At 46.7% G+C, this 19,898-nt stretch overlaps 1 protein-coding gene across 10 annotated transcripts in view; it reads right to left on the minus strand.

Moving 5' to 3' along the window:
• Positions 1-19,898, minus strand: part of TBC1D1 (TBC1 domain family member 1) — a 214,196-nt gene that overhangs the window by 135,789 nt on the left and 58,509 nt on the right. Inside the window, exon 1 of one of the 10 annotated variants that reach the window (XM_040624870.1) lies at positions 15,478-15,595. The exons of the other annotated variants lie outside the window; for them this stretch is intronic. Coding sequence (XP_040480804.1) covers positions 15,478-15,507 — 30 coding nt within the window. The 5' untranslated portion in view covers positions 15,508-15,595. Of the gene's footprint in view, positions 1-15,477; positions 15,596-19,898 lie in introns of those variants that run through there. 10 annotated transcript variants of the gene reach the window in all.

Here is a 19,898-nt window from a genome sequence, read left to right on the forward strand (position 1 = left end):
CAGAGGGAGCAAGTCCTCACTGCTCAGAGTGAGACTTCCAATTCCCAGGCTTAGGGCTTCATTTAAAGACGGGCACCTGCTTCCACCACTTTTGAGGGCTTGCCGAGCAGTCAGTCAGTGGTTCCCACCAAGCAGGAGTCTGAAAACACAGTTCCTTCCCTGGCTCAGGCTCCCCTAGGTGTCAGGGGTGGGGGGCTGACTTCATCTTCACAAGACAAGATATTTTACAATCAGGAACATTCCTAGAGAGCCAACACCGAAACCAAGGCTGACAAGAGATAAAGACTGCTGCTCCAGCCAAGAGCTGCTGCAAGCAATGTATTCAAAGCTGGGTTGTTTTTCCCATGCCAAGGGAATGGCTAATGTGTGTCAAGAAGTTTCAGTGCCTTGCTGTAACTGAACTCTGATCTACTCCAGATTAATTCTACAATCAGGGAACAAGAATTCCACCTACCAAGTGGGAATTGTAGTCTCTGAAGCCTGATATTTTCTTTTCTTTAAGATTTTAGTTTTATTTATTTGAGAGAGAGTGAGCAAGAGAGCACCAGTGGTGGGGGCAGGGGGGACAGGCAGAGGGGGAGGGAGAAGCAGACTCGCTGCCAAGCAGGGAGCCCAACTCAGGGCTGGATCCCAGGACCCCGGGATCATGACCTGAGCCGAAGGCAGACACCTAACTGACTGAGCCACTCAGGCGTCCTATGAGTCCCGACATTTTCAAAAGTGAGATTTCATCTTCACTTACAAGAGGGAAAGAATAAAGATAAGCCCTAAAGGAAGGAATGGGGTCATGAAATTTTATGAACGTAATTAGCTCCTTTAGAAGTATTTAATAAAACACACCTCCATTTCTCAGACATCCTGGGGATGACCTGTTATGGTCCTCTGCTTTCCTCTCTACTCTCTCTCTCTCCCAGGATCTCACGCACGCACTGCCCCAAGACCGACAAAGATAATTTCTTGGGGGCACCTGGGTGGCTCAGTCAGTTGAGTATCTGCCTCTTGACTTCAGCTCAGGTCATGATCCCAGGGTTGTGGGACTGAGCCCCACATCAGGTTCTGCGCTTAGCGGGGAGTCTGCCTGAGAGTCTCGCTCTCCCTCTGCCCCCACCCCCACTCACATTCATTCACTCTCTCAATAAATGAAATCTTTTTAATCTACATCTCTAGCTCTGAATTGTTCCCTCAACTTAACTCAAATTTCCAATCACCTCTAAGACTCCCCAGACTTCAGGCACCATGACCTTAAAGCATCCAAATCAAGCTCATCTCTTTGCCCTAAAACAGGCCCCACTCTCGTTTCCCCAAATGCCTTCCAGGTAACTAGTTTCGACACCTGCGAAGTGTCTCCCCTTCTCTCTCCTCCCTCTACCTGCCATCAGCCATCACGGTGTGTGTTCTACCACTCGGAGCCCCAAAGCTCAAGCGGTGGTCTAAGCCTGTATGCACCCCAGCCAGACCACAGCAAGCCCGCCGATGCTCGGCTCTGCCCAGCCTCTCCCAGGATAGAGATCCATGCACCCCACTCTCCACGGATGGCCCTGATGCCCTCAGCCTACAGCTCACAAACCTTCCAGGGCTTCTCTAATCTCTACCAAAAACCAACACTGCAGGCCAGCCCTTCAGAACACTCCGCGGCGGGCTGCGATCCTCTCCTCCTGTGAGTTCACCGAGCAGGTACAGGGGCGGGGGAGTTCATGCAACTCCACTCAAAACTATCTTGGGCTTCTGCTCATTTGGATTTCTACCTCACGCCTTGGCTTATGCAGCTTCTTCCATCCAAATGTTCTTTCTCATCCCCTGGACGGGACCCTCGAACCACTCACTCAATCTAGTCATTTTTTTTAAAGATTTTATTTGAGAGTGAGAGAGAGAGAGCGTGCACGCGCGAGAAGGGGGGAGAGGCAGAGAGAGAGAGAGGGAGCAGCAGACTCCCCGCTGAGCAGGGAGCCTGATGTGGGGCTCCATCCCAGGACCCTGGGATCACGACCTGAGCCGAAGACAGATGCTTCACCGACGGAGCCACCCAGGCGCCCTCAACCTATTCATTTTGTCAGGAAACAGAGCCTCAGAGGGCTGGACAACTGGCATCTGGTCAGTCAGGCTGCACAGAACTGGCCCTCCCCATTCAGGACTCTTTTTCTAGACCGCAGCAGGTCCCCACGATTTGCTTTTAACTAGGAGGAAATAAAGTCTTCAGTTTGAAATTTCCTTATTAGACTAAAGCCCCTAGGTCCATTAAATTAAAACAAACACACACCAAAGAAAACCTCCCCAAAACAAAAACAACAGAGCACCAGCCAGTGCCCAGATTTCTAGTCTCTCTAACTCACGAGCCTTATCAGATTTGCACTTTCAAGTTTAAGAGCAGGCACTGTGTGAGTACGAAGACTCCGGTGCCCATCGAGGGGTCTGCATAAAGGGCGTGAGGGTAGAATTACCCTCTCTGCCACACAGAAGAGCCAAGTGGGCTCCACTGCCTGTTTATTCAATCAGGATCAGAGCAAAAAACTGTTAGATCGAAAAAGCCCCCCCAAAATCTTCAGAGAGGCACTGCAGGACACCGTAGACCTTCTTAACCCCCACATCCAAACCACATTACTGGCTCCCAAACCGAAAGCAATGTTTTTGAGAAAGACGGTGTTTAAGTTAGAAGTGCACCATCCGATCAGCCCTGACTCTCCCTGCTGATGAGATACAACGAGATCGTCAGGTGGGATTCACTGCATGTGGGAAATGATCGCCTCTGTGTATCAAATGCCGCTCAGAGGTTTCCTCTCCCTCGGCCAGCTTTACTGCAGGCCCGCGGTGTTAGCACCTTCGGACACCGGTCTTCATCACAAGGGCACGAACTGCGCCTTTCTCCTCTTGGTATCTGTGTCCCAAGTGCCTGGCACAGAGAAGATGCACAATTAATGTATCGTGACCAATGCTGCACTTGAAGAAGCTGAATTTCTTGGCCAAGATGTCTGGAGTACCACAAAAATACCCTAGATGGTGTGGCAACTGCAAAACAGTAAGACAGAAGTGGGTGCTCCGGCGGTCCGGCACCTTGAACTCTTTCCCCAGGGGGAACATCCGGAGATCACAGTCTCAGCTGGTTTAGACACTACAGAATTGACAAAATCAAACTTTGGTATGATATTCTTTCAGCTAACCAATATTAGGTGGTACAGACTCAAAGAGCTGTGTTTACTGAAACTCCAGTGTTCTATAAATTCCTATGTTTTACCTTCACATATTTCCATGTAACGGAAGAGAATCCCTTCAATTCACCCACAAACTCAGTAATATGTCTATCTGTGGAACTACAAGAGAGCTGTGACCACAGTAAAAGTATCAGCAATATTTCACACTCATACAATTAATTAATAATCAGTACACAAAGGGCCACAAAGTCATTATTCATAAGCAGGCTTCTGGTTTGTGTTTCCGAAGTCAAACTTTACAATTATATCTCTACTATTCTAACTTAAGAAACCTACACATACAGGAAAAAAACCTGACACAATAGTGACCATCACACAGACCTATGTAAATCTCTCTAAGCAAATACTGTCTCGCAGACCTTAGAGTTTATTTTCACCCAATGACTGATTTCCTCTAGGTCCACCCTGTAAGAAAGAACTTCCGCAAAATACCATTTGGCCAATTCTCTGCCTTCGGCAGGCCTACAATTATGAACTCGGCTAAACAAATAAACTTCCTTCCTATTTTTAAAGTTTTCCAAAACTGGAGAATCTACATCTTTGGTTGGCACACTATTTCCTGGGCTTACAGCCCTGCCAGTGAAGAAATTCTCCACAGTATTTTGAGAGATGAAAAGGACTTCGGAAATGGCCAGGCAGCTGCTCCCCACCCCTATCTTAGGGAAGGGGAAAACAAGACGAAGTTGTGACCTCGGACAAGGTCACAAGGGGGAAGGGGGGCGGCTGGTGGCAGAAGCCGGTGTAATTCTCTCTGCCCCATTTTCCCCTTATCTGATCTAAATTACCTGAGGCCTGACGAAAGCATTTTGCTCTTGTTCCATACTACTGAACCAGGGCTTATGCTTAATTCATGCAGAATGTGATAAAACAACAAAGAATCTACATATCATAGCAAGTACAAGGTGACACGAAGAACTCCAGGCTAAGAAGAATCAGAACACCTTAATCTCAGCTCTGACTTCGGGAAGGCCACCTCACCTCTGGAGGGCTCAATTTTTCATCTTTGAAAACAGGGAACAGAACGGAGCCACCACAGATGTCGTCTTCACCCCTAACTTAAATGAGGAGGATGGTGACGTCTCCCCCCTATTAAGCACTTCATCGGAGCTGGCACTGTTCTCAGCACATTACGCGGGTCAATCCTCCACCGCCTGGAGGACAGCCACCATCCCCAGTTTGTGGATGAACACATCATCCTTGCAGAGAAGGGACTTGTCTGTGGTCACACCTCCACTGGTGACACGTGGAGAAGGGATGTGTCCCAGGCCCACGGCTCCAGGGGCCCTCTCTTCCTTATCAGAGGTGGACAATCTAAGATGACTGGCCCGACTTGCAGTAAGAGAGTCCAAATTGAGAACAATTATAGCAATCATTCAACACAATGTTCTCGTTTTACAGATCAAGGACGGAGGCCCAGGGAAGTAGAACTTCAGTCAGGAAATTTAATGGCTACACCCACCGGCTTCCTAGACAAGCTTATCCTAAAAAGTGCTTTAATGGCTCACATCACTTCCATGATCTCACGTGACACCCAAACATGACTATCTGATGGCAGCAGGGCAATGATCCTCACCCCCACGGCAACTAGCCTTGGTTAAACAGCAAACTCAAGGCTAACCGGGGCCTCCAACCCAAGCCTGTAACTTCCAGTCTTGTGTACTATCCCAGGCTTGAAAAAATGTCCACTGCGGTAGAAGTCTCTGGAGAGCCTATTCAAAATGGTCTCTAAACACGAAGAGAATTTCCCAGAGAGGCTAAACACATGCTTCCATGGTACTCTAAGAAAAATATCAGATAATACATGATAATACACAAAGGCCCACAACTCAAGTCAGTAAGAAAATTAAAAATCAGGCTATGGTCATCTCATCCATCATTTAATGATGGACCATCATTTATTTGCCCCTAGTCCCTGACCATCAATCTTCAATCTTCCTACCATTTTCCTCTTATTTCCTGTTCTCTTTCCTCCCTAACCAAGAACACCATGAAATTCAGGCTTTTTAAAAATAGTAGTTCCACTTCTGGTGTAACTTCACTCTTATACACCTATTTTTAAAAGCAAGTTAGGTGGACATTTTATGCCTCTCACCTAAGGAAGAAGGAAAATGCAAATTCTTGGTGGGACAAAATATTTTAAGTTCTGACCACCCTCGCTTCATATCTTGAACATGTGTTGTAATCCCTTTATTACAGAGATCGCACAGGTACAACAGATAAAATGTGAATTTACAGCCAGACAATTCAAGCTTTAATCTTAATAGCTCTGACAAATGACCTAACCTCTCTGAACTTCAGTTTCTTTATAGTATTTTCCCAAAGAAACGGGAGGAGGGAACAACACCCCCAGACCGTAATGACTGGGAAGCTGACTACTCCCCACACAACGGCTGGCACACAGTAAGTGCTCAAAAACACAATCGAGCTCTTCCTTTCCACGGCTGCATTAACACTAATGTAGTTTTCTCTCCTGTTAAATCCACTTTGCAAATGATGTTTCTCTGAACAAACTCAATCTCCCCTATTACAGGAGAAGAGACACATTATACACACCTACCCCATCTCCCACAGGACGCCCTCCAGGAAATAGAGCGCTAAGTGAATCAGCAGGTCACTAGAGCCCAGCACCAGGGGGCTGTGTCGCCACACCGGACGTGGGTAACTTCCACTCTCTTCAAATACTTGGGCCCTGGTTTCTTCCTACTCACAGCTCACACCACTGGTCAGGCCTCCCAGGCCGCTGAGCATTTACGACAGAGGATCCCTACCCACCCCAGTCCACTGCTCAACTTCAGGCTTCCTTTGTCTGTTTCCCTGCAGGCACCTGGACCTCCTCTGAAATACACATGTAAACAGTTGGGTGATTAAATAAAGTATTCTGAAATACAATATGTTAATAGACATGCATACTTTTGATTTTAGCAAAATAAAGAAAAAAGTGCAAACAAAGTGGCAGGGCCGCATCCACAAGGTGTGCAAAAGCCAGGGGTCCAAGACGCTGGGTTTAAGTTCTGTGCCACAATGAGCTGCGTGATCTTGTTCAAACTAAGTTGCTTCCCTGCTCTGGGATTCGGTTTTCTCATGGAGAAGAGAGAAAATGGAACTACATTCTGGCTGCAACAGAAGGACCACCTCCCCGGTCTCCATTACAGAGAGGCGGCGCAAGCCCTAGGGCACGCCGGGCTGAAGGGAAAGGGCCACTCTTAACTCTGAATCTCCCTGTATCAGGGTCATTTGTTTAAAGTGACTGCTTTCCCCAAGGTTAAAAATCATTGGTCTCAAAACAAGACAACAGTGTTGGGAAAGCAACCCTGTAGGATTCCAAAACATGCTGGAAAACTACCACAGGTATAACCTACCAATTCTTTTTCATCCACCACACAGGAGTGACTCAATCACCTTTCCTTAAAGACTTAGCTCAGGGGGCACCTGGGTAGCTCAGTGGGCTAAGCAGCCAACTCACGATTTCGGCTTGGGTCAAGATCTCGGGGTCCTGGGATTGAGCCCTGTGTGGGGCTCTGCGCTCGGTGGGGAGTCTGCTTGGGGATTCTCTCTCTCCCTCTGCCCCTCCCCCCCAATAAATAAATCTTAAAAAAAAAAAAAGACTTAGCTCAGATCTCATATCCTCAAAAAAATCTCCCTGAATCCCCAGCTGAATGATTCCCTGTGCACACATCTGTATGATTTCGCTAAATCACCTTCACAGGTGTACCTCTCCCTGTTAAATTGCAAGCTGCTCAAAGGCTGGGCCCCTGTCCTGCTCATCTCTGGATCCTCGTGCCTACACCACACTTGCACAAAACACGCTGACAAACTACGAGCTCAACCATCTTCAAAGAGTTTACCCTTGCAGATGATCTTCACAATTTCCTATGCAGATTTTGACATTACTCAATTTTAAAACAGGATCTTTAAAAAGATGAATAGGGAATACGTTTTTTAGATGAGAAAGGCTAGAGGTTAACTTAGCCAAGCTCAACTGAAGTAAATGAACAAGGCCTAGCAGTCTAATCCCATTATAACACGACAGATATAGAAATAATTTGCAAAAGAAGTACCAAAGTACATAAAAACTAAGGAAATTCTTTTCCATCATGTCTTTTTTTTAAATCTAACAAAATGATGCAAATGGCTGTTTCATGCTCCCAATAGCAAAATCAGAGGTAACAGAAATAATGAAAAAATTAAAGATACTTAAGTATAGATACAAACATAACCATTTAAATGTTTGTTTTTCTACAACTTTATTATATATTTAATAAATACCACCGTATATTATAAAATAAAATTCAAAAGGACAAATTTATTATTTCTACTGCTTAAAAGTTAACAATCAAAAGGAAGGGGGCGGGGCACCTGGGTGGCTCAGTCGTTAACTGTCTGCCTTCCGCTCAGGGCATGATCCCGGAGTTCTGGGATCGAGCCCCACATCGGACTCCTCTGCTGGGAGCCTGCTTCTTCCTCTCCTACTCCCCCTGCTTGTGTTGCCTGTCTCGCTGGCTGTCTCTCTGACAAATAAATAAATGAAATCTTAAAAAAAAAAAAAAAAAAAAAAACCCCCCTAAAAAAAAAAAAAAAGGAAGGGGGGCCTCCACATTATGTCATCAGGGAAACACAAATTAAAGAAAAATAAGATACCATTACACACCCATTAAAAGGGCCACAGTCTGAAACACTGACAACACCAAATGCTAACGAAGATGTGGAGCAACAGGAACTTTCATTCATTGCTGGTGGAAATGCAAAAATGGCACACCCACTTTGGAAGACAGTTTGGCAGCTCCTTACAAAACTAAACATATTCTTACCATATAATCCAGCAATCATTCTTCTTGATGTCACCAGCCTTACTGAAGGGAGCTGAAAACTTACATCCACACAAAAACCTGCACAAAAATGTTTACAGCTTTATTCAGAACTGCCAAAACTTGGAAGCAACTGAGACGCCCTTCTAGACAATGGTACATCTAGGCAATGGAATGTTGCTCAGAACTATAATGAGCAATCAAGCCATGAAAAGATACAGAAGAAACGTAAATGTACATTACTAAGTGAAAGAAGCCAATCTGAAAAGGATATGTGATTCCAGCTATAGGACATTGTAGAAAAGGCAAAACCATAAAGAACAGTGACTGACGGGTTGGGGAGGAAGGACAAGATGAACAGGCAGAGCACAGGGGATTTCTAGGACAGTGAAACTATTCTGTATGGTAGTAAAAATACATGCCGTTATACTTTTGATGCACAGAATGTACACCACCAGGAATGAGCTGTAGCATAAACTTGGGCCTTTCCGAGATCATGTGTCAATGTGGGTGCAGCAACTGTAACAAATGCTTGGAGATACTGATAACAGGGAAGACTGTGCATGTGTGGGAACAGAGGGTATATGAGAACTCTCTGTACCTTCTGCTCAGTTGTGCTCTGAACCTAAAATTGCTCTTAAAAATTAAGTCTATTTAAAAAAAAGAAAAGACAGGAGGGCAATTTGAGTCAATTTGTCAATAATAATCTGATTTCTAGACAATATCCTAATGGTATTTGGGGTAAAGTTAAAGACACTGAAAAAGAAAAAAGACCAAAGTATTTTTTAAATTTGATAAACTGAATAGTTAATACATAAAATGTTGACATTTTTTAAAAGATACAAGAGCATGCAGTGCAAATTTTTCCTTCCACTTCTACTCCCCAGACACTCCATTTCAAGGTTAATTTTTTTTTTTAGGTTTTATTTCATGGGTCACTATTTCCACTATCATCCTCCCAGATATAAGTGACTAATCTGAAATCATGGCATTTGCTTCAAAAACTGTAAGCAACTCCTATGTCTAATGGTGGGTACAACAGAAAATACAAAGAACCTTGCTACAAAGTGTGGTCCCCAGACCATCAGTGTCAGCATTACCTGGGAGCCTGTTAGAAATGCAGGATCTTGGGTTCCATCCAGACCTACTAGAACAGAACTCTATTTTAACAAGATGCCCAAGTGATTTGTATGCACCAGTACACAGGACCACGCCACCCCTGTTTTCATAGAGTTTATGGGCCAGTAGAGGAGAGAAAAGAATCAAACAACTACAACACGCGGCATCATACAGAACGGACCGCACGGCATCATACAGGATGGACCACGCAGCATCATACAGAACGGACCGCACGGCATCATACAGAATGGACCACGCAGCATCACACAGAACGGACCGCGCGGCATCATACAGGATGGACCACGCAGCATCACACAGAACGGACCGCGCGGCATCATACAGGATGGACCACGCAGCATCATACAGAACGGACCGCCCCTGTTTTCATAGAGTTTATGGGCCAGTAGAGGAGACAAAAGAATCAAACAACTACAACACGCGGCATCATACAGAACGGACCGCGCGGCATCATACAGGATGGACCACGCAGCATCATACAGAACGGACCGCACGGCATCATACAGAATGGACCACGCAGCATCACACAGAACGGACCGCGCGGCATCATACAGGATGGACCGCACGGCTACAGGAGTTTGGAAAAAGATCAGCTTTGGTCCGCGGGGGGGGCAGGGCACTGACCCAACATCAAATGTCAGCCCCTCTGAAGGGGTCTGTATGTCATGTGCATTCTGGCAGCTGCTCACCTGTCCAGTCTCCTCCTCTCTGCTCCCTACTACAGATTCTCCCGCCAGCCTGACCAGCAGCCTGGGACTGAGGTCTCTCCAGCATGCCTCCAGGCCTGTGTACGTGCGACTCCAGCCACCTGGGACACCCTGACCTTCCCTGCGAATCCTCAGCCTCCTTCAGACTGGAGCAAGAGCCACTCCTACTCCCCCAGGCTGGCAGGCTCTCCTCCACACGAGAAAATGCCTCAGGGGCTATTTTCTACCCCAGTTAGTATATTCATCCAAGAAATGAATGAATAATCAGAGATGCTTCAGGGAGGGGGTGAAGGAGGAGAAGGGCTTAGACAGAAACAGACCAAGGCAGAGACCTTATATAAGTTAAGATCAGTTTAGGGGGGGCGACTGGGTGGCACAGCGTTTAAGCGTCTGCCTTCGGCTCAGGGCGTGATCCCGGCATTCCGGGATTGAGCCCCACATTGGGCTCCTCCGCTGGAAGCCTGCTTCTTCCTCTCCCACTCCCCCTGCTTGTGTTCCCTCTCTCGCTGGCTGTCTCTATCTCTGTCGAATAAATAAATAAAATCTTTATAAAAAAAAAAGGTCAGTTTAGGGAATTTGTTTAGGGGAAAAAACTAATTTGCTTTTTAGTCATTATGAGATCTGCTCTGAGCTTACCATGTGTTGTGGATGAGGCAGGGTTTCTATTCCTGCTTCTCTCCCGTCTCTTTTCATAAAACCAACCTGTGCCCCTGGTGTTGTTACTCTAAGCAACTGGAGCTCCCAAAGAGAGGCTGCTGCCACCAGCAGACAAACAGGTCCCACAGGAGCCAGGCCGAAATCCTGGTCTGGGCTATGCCAGCTTTGCTTAGCAGAGGCAGCAAATTTTTCAAAGTCAAGGAATGGTTTGACTAGGACAAGGAGTTCTCCCCTCTTTATTAAACTCAAACATCCACTAATTAAACATAATCTAAGTCTACCGAAAAAATACTTTTATATTTTTAAATAATCCATCACATTGAGCTAGGACACACCAACACAGCACTGACCTGACACAAGCAGGCGGAGGCAGCGCCGCCTGAGCCCCAGCTGTAACCAGAGACGCACGCCTTCCAGGAAGGCTGCTGTGCACCTGTCCCCCGCAAGCCCGGCTGGCCAGAGGCACGCAAGGTGGGCTGCTCTGGTCTGCAGGAAACCACAAACCAGACTGGCATAGGGACACAACTGGGCCTGAAAGCCTTGCTGACAGGCAGCTAAACCAAGGGCAAGTTGTATTCAACACAGACGCGATTAGTGTCCCCGTCATTTGCACCAGTCTCAGACAAACAGGATAGCAAAGCCACCGGGTCACATCATTTCAGAAGATAAAGAACAATTATGTCTCCACAGGTGTCCCCTCCTTACTACCTAAGTCTAAGCTACCACTACCACTCCCTGCTACAGCCCAAGTAGGCTTCCGCCCAACGTATCCATCAGCCCACAGCGCTCCTCAGGTTCACACCCTCTGAACGGCTTCCTGCTGCACTTAAGCAAATCCAAACCCTGAATCCTGTGCCTGCAGAGCCCTTAAGGGCCTGGCCCAGATTGCCCCTCCCCAACTCAGGGTCCACAACTTGGCCCCAGCTCTCCGGATTCCAGTCACACCTACCTTCTTCCCACTGCTTTAACATGCCCACCTGGAGCCCCCTCCAGGCCCTGGTCCCTGCTGTTCCCTCCGCCCAGCAGCACCCTCACCCCCACCGCCACCCCCAGAGGAACTGCCACCTCCTTGCCACCCCAGTCCCTGGCCGCTCCCTACCAAAGCTCCTTGCTTACTTTTCTCCCTAGCACCTACCACCACCTGCAACTACCTTGCTTATCTATTTGCTTGGTTCTGTCCAGTCTCCCCCGCCCAGCATCCGAGCTCCAGGAAGAAAGGGACCTGGTGGGCCTTGGTCACGGCTAAATCTTCAACTCCTCAAACAGAACCTGACATATACTAGGTGCCCAGTAAATATCTGCATTGAACACATTTCTTAAATAACTTGTTGAATGAATAATTGCTATAAACCTATGTTTTCAGCAAGGCCAAAGTATGAAAAACCTGGTTTCACATAAAATATTAGTGACTGTTGTACAAAAGGATTCCTTACCCAATGCATTTTTAAATATTTGGCTTACAAAGCTTCAGTGTACACGCTTTTTTTTTATTTTCTATTTTTTTAAAGATTTGACTTGTAAGTAATCTCTACACCCAACATGGGGCTCAAAATCACAACCCTGAGATCCAGAGTCACATGCTCTATCCACTAGGTCCCCAGTGTGCACACTTTTTAAAGGATAGCCTAGGGACGCCTGGGTGGCTCAGCTGGTTAAGCATCTGCCTTCGGCTCAAGTCATGATCCTAGGGGTCTTGGGATCGAGTTCTGCATGGGGCTCCTTGATCAGTGGGAAGCCTGCTTCTCCCCCTGCCTGCCGCTCCCTCTGCTTGCGGGCTCTCTCTCTGACAAATAAATAAACAGAATCTTAAAAACAAATAAATAAAAGATAAGAGCCTATTGTGCAAACTGAACTAACTCCTTCAGGGCATGAACGGTACCTGGTAACATAGAAGGTACCCAATAACATCTGGTGAATACATGAGCACTAGAAAAGAATACAAGGCATAAACTGAAGGCTTCAGAGGGGAGGGGGGTGGAGGAATGGGATAGGCTGGTGATGGGTAGTAAGGAGGGCACGTATTGCATGGTGCACTGGATGTTATACGCAACTAATGAATCATCGAACTTTACATCAAAAAAAAATAAATAATAAATAAATAAATAGAAAAAAAAAGAAAATACAAGGCATAAACTATATGAAACTGCACTTGAATTTGAGAACACACCAATTGTGGATATATTTAGGTTCATTTTCCATTTCACCTGACTGAATAACATATATATTTAAAATCTACTACTTTGAGATACTAGCAATAATCTTAGCCAGTATCTTTACAGGCAGGTGCGAATCCAAATAAATTCAGAAAGTTATCTGGCAGCTCTGCAGCAGTCTTCACTAACTGATGCATGGGAGACACAGAAGTAATCAACAGAAATACTCCAAACTGCCAGGTGGCTAGGGACATCTGTGCGTTTAGTATAAAAATCACGATGCTTGAGAAATCTGTTTTTATTTGTAAACTATGTAAAAACTCATGTGCCCCAATGAAAGACTAATCAAGAAATCACACCTGTATAAAACCTGCCCCATTTGTAATACAACGCACACCTGCCCTACTGTTCCAGGGCCATGTCCAACTTAAAAGAAAGAGCATCTTAATTTTTCTCTTTTTTTTTAACATAAATTTCTTTGTTTGGGCTCTATTCCTATACCATGAAATTGCTCACTCTACATATTCAATACTCATAAAATATCAATGCAGCACCTGAGAAAAACAAATTCCTATTCAGGTATCCATCTGCACCAAGCCATGTCCACACCCCTTTCTCTCTCCCTACCAGGTGCTGGACCACAGTTTGCAAAGGTCAAAATAGAACAGCAATTAGATGTGCAAGTGTTTGTGGGAGGTATGTGCTCTTATTTATTTATGTGTTCTCAAAGGGTCGTTCTAACGTCAAATATAAATGTACTTGGGGATTGTGCACATTGTGTATCTTACTTGGATCTCCTGTTTCTGCCTTTAAAATATTCCCTGGTTTATAATGCCTGCTGTGTTGATGCCTTATCTTTTATCAGTAAACCAAATCAGGTTCCGTAGAAAGTCACTTATCGTCTATAACCACCCGAAATGAACTTTCAAATAATTTCATATTCTAAAAACTCACAGAACATATGTCTATAAAAATCAATTTCAGAATGCAATTTATAATGGCACACCACCTAGCAGAAATGAAATATAAAATAACTATGCTTTCTGCTGACAACTGATAAACGTGCTCCAAAAACATTTCATAGTTTTGTTGTTCTGTAGTTTAAATAACTTTGGAATAACATGATTCAGAATTGAGATGAAGTTATCAACATAAGTTCATTTAAGTAACTTTTTCAGAAGTATTGCCAGTTAGAGAAAGCTAACAATCTTTGTAAAAGTCCTTACTGTTTTGTTTTTTGGTTGTTTTGTTTTTTAATAAAGCTTTGGTCTGGTGTTTTCACTGTTATCTCCTAGGCCAACGTGAACAGAAGTCCACCTCACTCCTATAGTGAAAAACATCTTTATTAAATATGTTTTGGAAAAGTAAATAAAACCACAAAACAGTAGGAGCAATAAGTTCTTTGGGTTGCTATGTTTTTTTAGACTTATTGATTTTGGAGTAAAAAAAAAATAGTAAGTCTGGGTTTTTTGGTTTCTCCCTTCGGCCTTATGGTATAAAGTATAACAGTATACAAGCAGACTCAAATCCTCAACCCAAAATAAAATATAATCAGACATACTGAATTACTTTTTAAACTACCTAACATCATTTTTTAAATTCAGCATTATTTATAAAAGCTAATTAGCTATCACTTCAAAGCAGAAAATCTGGACATTATCATTTTATTTTTTCAATACAAAACTACAACGACTCAAAACTTTTTCATTTACCACCAGCTGTGTTTCAGGAAGTGAAAATTCTGGTGAGGATAAGATAGAATACAGTGCCTAATAATCTGGTTTCTGTGTCTCCGTTCTATTAGCACTTAAATGATAGGCAAAGCCTTATCTGGCTCAGGAACAGGTTATTTATTATAAAACCAGCACTCTAACAGCACTGCATAACTAGAAAATATAACCACCACCTAATTATTATTTGTAAAGGGCCATATAATGGCTAACGGGTTCTCCCAATAAGAGTTAATTACTCAACCTGCCACACGCCAGGAGTTAAGTGTAAGTCCGTGGAGCGTGAGAATGGTGCCCTGTTGTTCTGCCGGTACTTCGGGAAGTGTAAAAATAATTCCACGTTCTCAAGCTGGTGGGAACTCTAGAAATCTACTCCAATCCCTTCGTTTTAGCAGGAGTGAAATTGGCAGGGGTTTGTAATGCTCAGTTATTCTAAAAGCGCTAATGTTCTGAAAATAAAACTTCACGGAAACAGAATGTACATTCAACTCACACCACCGAACCTCTGAAATCAGGGCGTTCAAAACAAAGGACAGATAGTCTCGGTGTGCACGAAGTCCAGCCTTCTGGCGTCCGCTGCGCCCTATCCCAGGCAACCAGGCACAAACCTGTGTCAAGGAGGATGCCACACAAGGTCCCGCCACGGCGGAAACACCCCGCGGAGAATCCGCGGCGCGTGGTGGGCTGCGGGGGGAGAGAAGCAGCCGGCCGCCAGGTGCGAACACCTGGGTCCGGGCGTCGCGCCTCACTCTCCCCACCCGTGAAATGGGCGTGCCGCCACCTGGCCCGTTCGGCTGACTAATGAATGAGAACCGCCCGGGAAACGGCTCCAGCGGCGCCCGCCACTCTCCGGCCGCTGTCCCCAGGCAGCGGGACGTCCCCCCGCCGCGGGCAGTCCCGGCCCCGTCAGACCTCCCGCCCCCCCCCCCACCCCCGAGCCGCCGGCGCTCCCCGCGCTCCAGACCCCCTCACGGCCCGACGATTACAAATGTGCCCGGAACCGCGCCCGCTGGGACGCCGGCTCCCAGCGCCATCCGCCACCGTAACGGGCGCCGGCCCGACGCTGCCCCGACGCCGCCTACCTTGGCCACCCAGCTGAACAATGGTGACATCGCGGGCCGGGCGGCGGCTCCTCGCCCGTCGCTCCCGCTCACTCCCGCCGCCGGCCCGTGAGGCGGCGGGTAGCCGGGGGCGGGCTCGGGGCGCGGCGGGGCGCGGGCATGGCTCCCCCGGCGGCGGCGGCGGCGACGGCTGCGGCGGCGGGCTCCTCCCCGCTCGTCACTGCCCGGAGAGGTCGCGCCCGCAGGACCGCCCGGCCGGCCGAGAAAGGGAAGTGGGTGGGGAGAGCGCGGGGAAGGGGTGGGAGGGAAGGGGAGGGGAGGGAGCGCCGCCGACCCCGCCCCCACCCCGCCCACCCCCACGCTGGGCTCGGGGCGGGAAGTTGGGACGCGCGGGGGTCGCTCTCCCCCGGGGTGCCCCAGGCTGCGCAGCGGCCGGAGGAGGAGTCGAACAACTTTCCGAAAACTAGGAATTCCTCTCTCTCAGGTTTGGTAAAAGCCCCAGAGTTGAGCTAACACAAGGCCCGCCCAACTTCACCGGGGTTACCCCCCCCACCCCCACAGCGTTTCTTTCTAAAAGCTCTGAGATTGCTGGTAACAAAAGGACTAGTGTTTCCCCAGCCCCTAATACCTTTGTATAATCAAAGGTGGTTTTCTGAGAGTCAGAAAACTGAGCTATTGAGGGGGGTGGGGGGAGGAAGAGAAGCTCCAGCTCCTGCCCGCCCGCAGCTTTCAGCCGCGCGAGAAATTCTGATTTCACCAGTTTTCTTCTCTCCCAAGGCAAGATGATAAAACAGTGTAGTCAGTTTATAGCCACAAAGGTTAAGGTAGGTTTCTAACTCAAGGCACCCTAGAGTTCCAAGTTGGAAAAAAAAAGTGTCCAAAGGTCTGATAGCCAAAGCGTAAATACATGCGTCATGTTGAGCCACTCACTGAGTTCATCAGGCCAAATAGCAACCCCAGCGCAAGAATTCTGCTGCTTCTTCCTTTTGTGATGTTGTGCGTTATTTTCAGATAGGCCAACAGAACTTCGTAATGATCTCCAAATATCTGACATCTGCGTTAGGTGAGGATATCCTCTATTGGTGCAGAACAAATTACCCCAAAACTGAGAAGCTTAAAACACAAGTGTCTGTGGGTCAGAAATCCAGGAGCATCTTAGCTGGCCACTCTGGCCCAAGGTCTCTCTTGAGGCTGGGTTCGAGCTGTTAGCTGGGGCTGCAGCCATCTCAAAACTGGACTGGGACTGAAGAATCCACTTCCAAGCTCACAGTTTGTTCCTTGCAGGCTGTTGGACTCAGGACTTCGGTTTCTTGCTGCTTCATGTGGTCCTCTCCATAGGACTGCTCATAAAAAGGCCATTTGCACCCGCCAGCACAAATGATCCAAGAAAGAGCTTATGTCCAAGAAGGAAATCAGTCATTTCATAAACTGATCCCAGAACTGACAGCCCAAAACTTCTGCTGTATTCTATTCATTAAAATGCGAGGAAATAAATTCAGTCCACGCACAAGGCAAGGGGGATTACATAGGGGCATGACTGCCAAGAGGACAGGATGGGGGTGGTGACGGAGATGTCATCTTTTTGTTTCTCCCTCCAGGTAGGGTGCGTGGGGAAAGCCAAGAGTTCTAACAGAGCTTACCTGGGTAACTGAAAAGGGCCTTAGGAGCACCTTAAGGGGCATCTTTGTGCTTTTAAGCAGTGATACTCCCTAAAGAAATTAAGAGCTGGGGGTGCCTGGGTAGAGCATCCAACTCGTGATCTAGGGGCTGTGCGCTTGAGCTCCACATTGTGGGCAGAGTTTACTTCTAAGAAAGAAAAAAAAAACTTAAAAAAAGAAATTAAGAGCTAAAGAAGAGGAGGACATATGCAGCCATTTAACCAAATCCTTCCCTGTTAGCAAATCACTTCCCCAACTAAGTAGAAAAGATAAAGGCTGACAACTCCATTACACTGGGAGCCCTTCTGTCCCTCACAACCTTGCTACTCAAAGAACCGGCAGCCTGGGCACTATCTGGCAATTTGTTAGAAGTGCAGAATCAGGCCCTGGCCTAACCCAGACCTACAGAGTCAGAACTTTCATTTTACTGTGAGTCCAGACGGCTAGTGTGTACATTCAAGTTTGAGATGCACTAGTATTATGAGAGTCATTGACCTGGGGCTTAAATTGAGCTTCTGGCCAACAGACCCTTGAGAGAACAGCTGAAACTGTCCTGTGTCCTGGGGATGATGTGCACTAGCTCAGCTAGAGGGAGACCAGAAGGTTCCGAGGCAACAACATAGTTTGATGGCAGTGCAAGGGCAGCTGAGGACAAGCAGGACCAGCTGAACCCAAGACAAACATCGCCATACTCCTTCGCTCCAATCCCCAGGCGGAGCTCTACGAGAATGCCCAGAACTTAGAAGCAACTCTGGGGTGAGGATGAAGGGAACGCAAAATTGGTGAAAGAACTCCTGAATTATTCTCGACCGAGATAAATTTTCTGCCAGTTGGGCAGGAGATGGGGAGGCAAAAAAGAAATTAGATTAAATTTAGGAGAATAAAAATCACACTTCTTGCACACACACACACACACACACACACAAAGAATCAAAGATCAAATCCTGGATCTCACAGTCACAATGGGAAAGTGTGCTGGCAGGTGAAATAGGGACATCAAGTCTTCATTGTTTCAACCTGGATCCAGTTCTCCATACACACACATCGGGGTGGAGGCTCGACAGAACCCAGTTTGGAATTGCCCAAAGCTTACATATCCTTTAGACACACAGAGGTCTCCCTCTGACCCAGATCTCTCTGCCTAATCCAGGACTGGGCAGAATCACTCATTTCATGCAACCATAAGGCCTTTCCACTGAATAGACTTGACAGGCAGTAACATGTGGAGCTCTAACACCAAATAGTTTAAGAAATATAGAAGGGTCTTATTCTAATTCACTGCCAACATGTACCTTGCAAGTCACAATACAGGAAGAAATTCTGTTATAATTTGGAATTTCATTAAAAGGAAACTGTTAACATCAATCTACTGATTCCACATTCAAATAAAACAATTTTCGTTAAAACACCACACTCCCTCCCATCTGAAAAAAGTATCCTTCCCCCAAGAAACTGTATATTTCCCTGGGGAAGGACTGTACATAGACCAGGGATTGGTTATTTTTAACAGCTTCCTAGTGATTCTCTTTCAGTTGGAATTGCAAACCCCTACAGACAGAACAGTCATTGCTCCAAGCTGCCGATGGTTCCCAGGCCTGGTCATCTATCGGAGTTACTAGTGGTGCCAGGGGGTAGGTGGGGAAGGAAGGTCTGACCCTCTTGGGGCAGGGTCGAATTCTCAGGGACCTTAAAAGGCAGGCAGGTCACATAAATGCGTGATGAGAGCCAGGCGTGAGACAATAAGAACTGAACGAGCTGTGGCATCTTTGAGAAGGGACACCCAATTATTACAGCTCCACTCAACCAAGCAAAATGTGTCAGCCACATGAATTTAGCCAGAGGTCAATACTGGTGTTGACCTAGTCTAGCTTTACTTAAAGTTTGGAAGAGTGGGTGTAACAGGTGAGGCTCGCTATCAGCCAAGATTGAGAGGCACTTCCACAGTTCTAGATCCCTTCTTTAAAAAAAAAAAAAAAAAAAAAAAGGTATGAGGGGTGTCTGGATGGCTCAGAAGAGCATGTGACTCTTGATCTCAGGGTCATGAGTTCAAGCCCCATATTGGGTGTAGAGATGATTTGAATGAATGAATGAATGAATGAATGAATGAAAAGAAAAAATAAGATATGGTTGCTCTGTGAAGAGCCATAGGCTATCCAAATAGGATTGCTGAGATCTAAATGAACAGGATCTAGAGAATACCCAAGACTGCTGTCTTTCCAAGTAGCTTTAAAAGGATGATTTCATCTGTTTTCCTGAGACATTAAGGGAGGACTTGGAGAGAGATGGGGGAACCCAGGAACTGGAAGAGTTGCTCCCCTCCTAAGCCTGACCGGAACGGCTCCCCCCACCCCCACCCCCACCCCCGGAAACCACCAACGCTGCTGCCCGGTTCTCCTGCCATGTTCCTCCTTTGAGGAGGAGCAAGAAGCAAGGACAGCGAGAATTCCAGAGGAGCTGCACCTCCTGGGCTGCGCTCCACCAGCTCAGATGTGGAGGCAAAGAGAGGGAAGCATGCAAAAGCGTGACCTCACCCTGCCAACCTGTTCTTCCCCCAAGACCAGCTAAAAATAGGGCCACTGTAATATTACAAGGAAACTCGACGCGGTTTCAAGTGAATCAGAACCACTGGGCAACCAGGATCCTGACACCAGTGACAATATGGGTTTTTTTTCCCCACCATCAAGCAATTCTCTGACACCAGCTGGGTGTCCCACAGTTCACTCAATTCTGACACTACTGACCTGGAGAGAGTGTCAGATCCCACAGGTGAAGAGCTCAGTCCCA

Source organism: Ursus maritimus, unplaced genomic scaffold (genome assembly GCF_017311325.1).
Source record: "Ursus maritimus isolate PB19 unplaced genomic scaffold, ASM1731132v1 scaffold_8, whole genome shotgun sequence".
NCBI classification, from domain to species: Eukaryota; Metazoa; Chordata; class Mammalia; order Carnivora; family Ursidae; genus Ursus; species Ursus maritimus.